Source organism: Ostrinia nubilalis, chromosome 13, assembly GCF_963855985.1.
Source record: "Ostrinia nubilalis chromosome 13, ilOstNubi1.1, whole genome shotgun sequence".
NCBI classification, from domain to species: Eukaryota; Metazoa; Arthropoda; class Insecta; order Lepidoptera; family Crambidae; genus Ostrinia; species Ostrinia nubilalis.
This window is the reverse complement of record NC_087100.1, coordinates 6,052,638-6,060,803: the sequence shown is the minus strand read 5'-3', so window position 1 is coordinate 6,060,803 and position 8,166 is coordinate 6,052,638. Positions and strand designations below refer to the sequence as shown.

Below are 8,166 nucleotides of genomic sequence, written 5' to 3'. Positions count from 1 at the left end.
ATTATGTACTTATACAGGGTGGAAACGTTATGTGATCTCACTCGATTATTTCTAAACTGTACAAGATATCGAAAAACTGATTACTGATTCTGAAAGTGCTTCACAAGCTCTTTCAAACGGTACCAATAATAGGTTACAGAATAAACTGGATCTATCCGAAAATTCTATGTTTCCAGCTTCCATACATTTAGTAAAACCACATAATATTAAAAACTATACAAGATATTCAAAAATTGGTTATTGATCCTGAAAGTGCTTCACGAGCTATATCCAACGGTACCAATAATAGGTTACAAAATAAACTGGATCTATCCGAAAATTCAATGTTTCCAGCTTCCATACATTTAGTACAGCCACAGTCATGGCACTCATGTCTTGATAATATTAAAGCAAGTAAAGCCTTAAACCAATGTTTTCAATAATTTTGAATAAGAATGCAATTTACGAGTTCATTTTAAGTGTTTATTATTTAACAAAAAAAATTAATACTTTCAATATTGTTTGGCTGGCATACATTTAGTATGGAGGCTGGAAACATTAAATTTTTGGATAGATCCAGTTAATTAATAAACAATTTGAATTTGAATTTGAAAATTTAAATTTGAATTCTGTAACCTATTATTGGTACCATTGGATAGAGCTAGTGAAGCACTTTCAGGATCAGTAACCAGCTTTTCGATATCTTGTATAGTTTAGAAATAATCGAATGAGATCACTTATCGTTTCCACCCTGTATAGAAGCGCCAGAGGTAGCCTAGAACAGGGATGCTGGGTGGAATAGAGGACGAGATAACAATTTATATGGTAGGGTGTGACGACTCGACGTCACATAATCATTAAACATAAACTAAACACTGTAGTAATAAATAGGTTATGGCCAGATAGTGACTGAAGTTGAAAAGTGAGATCTATGTACATACCGTCTCCCTAAGAATGACATGCTTGGGTTATTATGGCGTATAAAGTGTTTTTATTAAAAGCTTTCAAAATAACCATAAATTATTAATAAAAATTAAGATTAAATAAAATAAAAAAACTACTTTTTTATGTTATCAAAGGCGTTTATTAAATAATTAGTTATTTCTTTGCGCTGCCTCTGAAAGAAAACCTAAACTTGTTAACATGGCCGCCTGTCAATGTCAGTTTTGACAAGAACTGTCAACAATAACCAAAAAGTTGGCTTGGATGGGTAGCGTTTTTCAGCGTTGATTCGAAAGTAATTTAATTAACTAGTTGAAGTAAAGTTCTAAATGTTGTAGTGAATTCAGATCTAGACCGGCGATTCTAAAAAACCTCCAAAATGGGGCGTCGTTCCATCAATACCACGAAAAGTGGTAAATATATGAACCCGACGGATCAAGCAAGTAAGTGTCCATACAACCAGCCAAATAATTCAATATCCACTGAAATATCCTACATTATTGCTCATGGTACTTCTGTTATTAGGAAAGGAAGCCAGGAAAAAAGAGTTGAAGAAGAATAAGAGGCAAAGACAGATGGTTCGAGCAGCAGTTTTAAAAATGAAAGATCCAACACAAATTTTAGAAGAACTTCAAAAGATTGATGAAATGGGTAAATTATGTAGTAAAATTTTATACATATAGTATTACTAGTAAAGGCTGTTACTATTATGCTTGGTTTAAGGCAGCAATGTCATAGTAAACCTGAGAATCGCTTGAGTAATTACTACTTTGTATCAGATCAAATATAAGGTTAAATAACTGAGGGAAACTGTTTACCATGATCGAATTTAACTTAATCTCAGTAAATTAATTTGGGTAATCAATACATAATAAAGAGCATCGATACATATCCTGACTCTGAATGTTACTCTATGCAGCTTTGAAACAATAATGTACCTCAGACATTATTGTAAAATAATCTTGTCTCTTTATGCTTATTGAAAGTTTCCGAATGTTACAGAGTATAATGTGCTTCAACCGTCTCCTCTTAACGAGAAGGTCCTCAAAGAGAAAAGAAAGAAATTGAGGGAAACATTTGATAGGGTCCTCAAGATGTATGTAAGTATGAAGTTTGTTATACAAGGGTTGATAACATACACTAAACAATATACTTACTAAGAAACACTATATTTCCTATGCAAACAGCTAAGCAGTGTAATTTACTAAGCCTTGTAAGGTTGTTCTATAGTTTCCTTTAACCAATCAATCCCAAGCGGTCGCATATGAACATGTAACAATTTATTATCTATTGTCTCAATTTGTGGGGCTTGAATGGTTAAGTTATTCTAGCTATGAATGTGTTCTAATATACAATGTGAAGATAGGTTATTTTAAAATATTAATTTGTCGATTACAGGACAAAGATGATTCAGAGAAATGGGTAGAGCTTAAGCGTCAAGAGATGGAATATGAGAAAAGGAGAGCTCACTTGATATCTTATTATGAATCTGTCAAACATGCCCAATCGGTTCAAGTTGATGATATCCCCCTACCAACTCTACAAGTAAGTTAAATAATCCCAACTAATATTATAAATGCGAAAGTAACTCTGTCTGTCTGTCTGTCTGTTACGCTTTCCCGCTTAAACCTCGCAACCGATTTTGATGAAATTTGGCATAGAGATAGTTTGAGTCCCGGGAAAGAACATAGGATAGTTTTTATCCCGGTTTTTGAAACAGGGACGCGCGCGATAAAGTTTTTCTGTGACAGACAAAATTCCACGCGGGCGAAGCCGCGGGCGGAATATTATAATAAAGTTTATTTGTACAAATTGTTATATCTGGTATCTTATGGTAGGTACAAGTTATTGGCGACATAATGAGAGATACAATTGAATGTTAACTCCTGTACTAGTTTTCTTTACGACAGTCAGTTTGATTTATACACAAACATGTCATTTTTGTTGTATTACATGAAATATCTGTAACAATTATATTTATTCTAAGATGTATTACTAAAGTTATTTCTAATTTTAGGTACCAGAAAATGTCCTTTTTGGTAATATGCCATCACAAATACCTCTGCCACTGGACTCTGCTCATCCACTGATACCTGTCAAGCCTATTTTAAAGAAGGATTCTGCGTATAAAGTAAGTTTTTTTAGTATTTTTGTGGTAAGTGAAATAAGTTAGTTTTTGAATCCCAAGTCTGTGAAAAGATAGTTATAATAATAATATAATAATATAAGCCTTTATTACTGGATTACAAGGTATTTTACAACATTAACATTTCATTTTACAATTTAGCTGCACTCATCTCCAGTTTGTCCTTGGACATAGGCCTCCTCCAATGATCTCCATGCTTCTCTGTTTCTAGCCATTTGTGGCCATAATGGCCCTGCTAATTCGCGGATATCGTCCTCCCATCTTTTTGCTTGTCTGCCTCTGCTTCTTTTTCCTTCACGGGGATACCATTCCGTTACGGCTCTTGTCCATTTCTCTTTCTTTTCCCTCATTAGGTGTCCCGTCCACAAAAGATAGTTACAACTTTACAAATTGTAATGTGAATAAGAGTAAATAATTCTTAGTTATATTTGATAAAAAGAAGTGAACATTTCTGGTGATCTTAAGATGCGTTTTTGCTGTACCCATCAAACCCCACTTGGTCACATAAGACCGCGTAACAATTTCTATTGTCTCGAAACGCGGGCTTGAAGCTTGATTACTAATTTTACAATACATATTTACAGGAACGCCCTCTAGGAATAGAGCCTCCGGGCGTGCCACCCGGCCCGCCGCCTGACTTCGCGCTGCTAGTGGAAGAGATAAAGACAAAATCTAAGGACAAAGAGAAAAAGACCATTCGCTTCATGGACATGGCTGACGAAGGACCGCCGGGAACATGTGTATGATATACCTACTTATTATTTTGGTATTTTCCTAAAATCTAAATTACTAGAATTATAGTCCGATTTTTAATTCGACGGAATTCTGACAGCTGTCATTTTTTGACAATTCAGATGTAATAAGCCTTTTTTGCTTTGAATTAATAATAATTAATATGAAATGAAATTTCATCAAGTACAACTTACAAGAATGAACTATTGTTTGTTTAGTGAATTCAATGTACACTAATTATTTTGTACATTTTAGAGATTAAATAGAAAAAAACGTGGTTTTAACACAGTAAAACAACATATTAACATAAACGAAAATATGTATTGATTATCAATCATCATTATCGTCGTCATAATCAATTTGGATTATAAAATAGGCATCTTGTTAAATTGATTATTTTATGAAGCTAAGATTTTATTAACAAAAGTATTTTCATAAAAAAGGTTTGTAACCCATGGATTATTGGCCAGGGAGTCCAGTAATAGAAAAATAATTTCCCAATTTTTTTTGTAACTTCAAAAATATGATAATAAAAATTCAAATAACCATTTTGAAATGATCAGTACATTTTTAAGCCTTAGTTTTTCAAGTGAAACCTTAAATTCAAGAAAGAATTATTTTTTAATTTGTGAAAATGCTCTCCATTCTTAGTGGGAATGTTTCAATGTTGGCAACACTTCTGAAATGTCAAAATTCCGTCGAATTAAAAATCAGAGTTTAGTAGGTTAATAATAATCCTACTAATTCCATTGTTACTTAACTCTCTAGTGATCTCCAGTGCAGGAGTGCAACCTTCTATAATTTGCCAGAGGTAGATGGAGGATTTAGCCTATATTTCCTACTGACTTGGGGTCTGGGGAGGCTAAATGTTCGCGTAGTAGTCATTCATTCGACATCCACGAGAGTATGAAATAAATATAACATACCTAAAATACTGAAAAAAATCTATTACTGATACATAAATTAAAATGAGAAAGGATTTTTTTTTATAAATGTTTTTATATACCGCTGATCAATTTTCACTGCATTTCACAGTCGAAACCATTACCTCAAACTGTTCAACAGCACCAGCCCCCAATAGAGGACGGCGAGCCTATGGACGAAGACGAGCGTCCCACCAGCCCCCCCGGGGTCTCAGCCACCCCGGCGCCAAAGCCTACGTCACTACAGCAAAGAATGTTGGCGCTGTCTGGACAGAATATAGACGACTTTATGAAAGAGATGGAAGAGGTGCATAGGAAGAGGGAAAGGGACAGAGCAGCGGATCTGAATGCAAGGTAAGATTAAATTATTTTTTATTTGCTGGTAAAATGTAGTATGAGAAAGGCACCGAATCCACGTCACTACAGCAGAGAATGTTGGCGTTGTCGGGACAGAACATAGACGACTTTGGTTCATAAGAAGAGCAAAAGAGACAGAGCGGCGGATATGAATGCAAGGTTACTTAAACAATTTTTATTGTCACTAAAGTGTGTACTGTGTAGTAGCACAACCGCTTTGTATGACGTTTTATTTTTCTTCCTTCTTCGGCGGCAGTGTTCGAACCCGCGTTCCTCGGATCACGAGTCGGTCAGTCCTCGCAATGAGGGCTATCGTTTTTATACTTAACAGTTGGCACCCCTGGCGATTGACAGGACCTTACTCTACAGTGGCGCCATCTTGATGAGTGCAAATACGATAGTCCTCCTACCACTTTAGCGCTCACAAGTTGGCGCCACTGTCTTCGCTACTAGCAAGTGACAGGACCTTACTCTACAGTGGCGCTAACTGGTGAGCGCTAAAACGATAGCCCTCATTTCAATCATTCTCATACGTCATTACCTTGTTAGCGGGACGATGTTCACACGTCAACTCAATAATCCTCATTCAATTAGATCACTAAGTTATTAGATTTATTTTACTTTATATTTGTCTGTGCTCACTCCACACATCTTTCCAGACTGAGCGCGCTAAAACGCAGCACTGGCGGGCGCGATAGCGACTCCGACAGCGATACAGAGGGCGCGCCGCCGCCACTCATGCCGCACGAGTTCGGGCCGCTCGAGCCGCCCGGCGTCGAGCTGAGGCAGATGCCGCCGCCGCTGCTGCCGCCCGGCAGCCTGCCGCCAGGTAACAAATGCGAGCAGCAACAGGACAAAGAATGGCTCGAAAGGAACCTTCATTGAAATCGTCTATAGTGGCTGCAGCCAGCGCTATTAGTAGCGCCATCTATTGTTTTTTTCTGAAACATATTAAAAAGCAATGTCATAATATTGAGATATACTAATGTATTAATATACCCATAGATGGCGCTTTACGAAGAAATGCTCGCGCTCCTCGAAAAAGCAATTTTTGGTCGACACATACTGAAGATGTGTGATGATACCCATAGATGGCGCTTTGAGAAAAAAATCTGGTTTCTCGAAACCCACTTTTGTGTAGCCAAGATCTAAGATTCTTAAGCAGACATTCTAACATCATTCATCATTCAGTGTACCGTAAAATACCGCAGCGATGATGAATCAAACTAATTAAAATCCACAGGTCTCCGCCCACCTCCTCTCCGTGCACCATTAGGGCCGCCGCCTCTCCGGCTGCCCCCCGGGCCCCCCGCGGGCCGGCCCCCGGCGCCCCCGGGGCCCCCGCCCGGCCTTCCCCCGCGCGGCATGCTGCGCCCCCCCGGCCCCCCGCCTGGGGCCCCCCCTCGTCTGTTGAGGCCCCTCGTCCCGCCCCCGCCGCCTAAAGCGATGCCCCCGGTATCTGTGTTGTCGGCCGCACCGCAGCTTATACCAAAGAAGGATGGACCACAAGGTAGGTTAAAAAAACAGAGTAAGAAATAGAGATAAATGATACTGATGAGTAGCTGATACAATTTGACTAAAGCGAGATAGCATGTGGAGCTAAAATCTGTATGCCATAATTCAATTCAGTTCAATTCAATTTATTCATTTAAAGATAACAATGATCCACATAAGCATCTGCCATAAGAATTTGACTGTTACAAGTGCGTGAGTTAGTTCTATGTCTTTTGAACGTGTCGTTTTGGTACCATTGCAGCAGCAAAACCATATCCTTCCACCAGTCAAAGCATCGCGTCTCTTTTGATCACTTAACCGATTGAGTCCCAGACGGCATTAATTAATGTCATAACAATTGATTATCTATTGTGTCTAGATTCGCGGAGCTTGAAGGATTAATATTGGCCAAACTAGTGTGCCGAATCCCACGATTGCAACTTTAGAAAGGAATTTAATTGAATCCCGTTTTAAATATGAAAGTTTATTTATACCTAACAAACTCAGAACTTTCTTTGACACGACCAGTTCCTTTAGTTTAAGCTTCATTACACCCAAGTATTCCAACTCCATTCTATTTCCAGGTGCAACAATATCAGCCAAGCCGCAAATCCGCAACTTATCAGCTGACGTGACCAGATTCGTGCCTTCGGCTCTGCGTGTGAAACGCGAAGACAAGAAGTCTAAACCTACCAAGACGGGTGCCTTACTTCGGCCAACTGAGATGCCAAAACAAGCGCCAAGCAAAGACGACGCGTACATGCAATTCATGAAGGAAATGGAGGGACTGTTATAGCTTGTAAGTGTATATACAATTGGTAGATATTAAATTACGTGCTCATGATGATTTTGTTTGATTTTAATCATAATCTTAGCCAGTTGATTAGGGACTTGGGCCGGGGCCCCCTCCGGTCGGGGGCCCGTGGCGTTTTGCCAGCCTTGCCACCCTATAGTTACGCCACTGATCTCAGCAGTCTAATCTTCTGCGAGTCTACTTGCGCAATGTCATCAGAAGTTTACTTGTGGCGCAGGTACATTATGCGCGAATTTGATCGAGACAGAAATAGTGTAAACGTTAACACGCATTTCAGTTCGTTCGCCGTGTGTCGCCCATAGTGTAACTGCACCAATACCTCTCACGCAAAGCGAAATGCCAGAATGAGCGACAGTGACGGATAGATGCGAAACTACATTTAACAACGCTCGCATTCAATCAGTTGATAATATCTAAAGTATTGCTTAATGTATAGTTTTTGCAAAATTAAATACTGCTCGAATCAGTGAAAGAGGCAAAGGTTAATTTTATTAGTTAAACCAATTTTGATGAATTTCATAATAGTTATTTGATATTAGTATTTGATATATTATCGGTGAATGACATAAGGATCCTTTTGTCCCAAAGGGCTGACAAAAGTTTAAAGTTCATATGTTAAACTTATCATATTATCTAATAGACAGCTTTAATGACAGATCTAATATATCACTGCTCATTTATGCCAGATGAGAATTTCCTAATTAGATTTATACTCATAACAAGTTTAGTCTTATCTGGCGCAAGTTTAAAATTAGCTGACTGACCTACTTCTTGCTTTA

At 38.2% G+C, this 8,166-nt stretch overlaps 2 protein-coding genes across 3 annotated transcripts in view; both read left to right on the top strand.

Moving 5' to 3' along the window:
* Nucleotides 1-8,166, top strand: part of LOC135077448 (ATP-binding cassette sub-family G member 4) — a 133,114-nt gene that overhangs the window by 57,474 nt on the left and 67,474 nt on the right. The gene's annotated exons all lie outside the window — the stretch shown is intronic.
* LOC135077136 (WW domain-binding protein 11) lies at nucleotides 1,159-7,417 on the top strand. 2 transcript variants are annotated; one of them, XM_063971695.1, is made up of 10 exons: nucleotides 1,159-1,364; nucleotides 1,447-1,572; nucleotides 1,924-2,021; nucleotides 2,320-2,466; nucleotides 2,939-3,052; nucleotides 3,652-3,807; nucleotides 4,865-5,076; nucleotides 5,739-5,908; nucleotides 6,323-6,589; nucleotides 7,158-7,417. In XM_063971695.1, exons 1-10 carry the CDS (start codon nucleotides 1,301-1,303, stop codon nucleotides 7,367-7,369), a joined length of 1,566 nt encoding a protein of 521 aa, XP_063827765.1. In that variant the 5' UTR covers nucleotides 1,159-1,300; the 3' UTR covers nucleotides 7,370-7,417. The 2 variants fall into 2 exon arrangements, with proteins under 2 accessions (XP_063827765.1, XP_063827764.1); XM_063971694.1 differs by having other exon boundaries at nucleotides 4,835-5,076.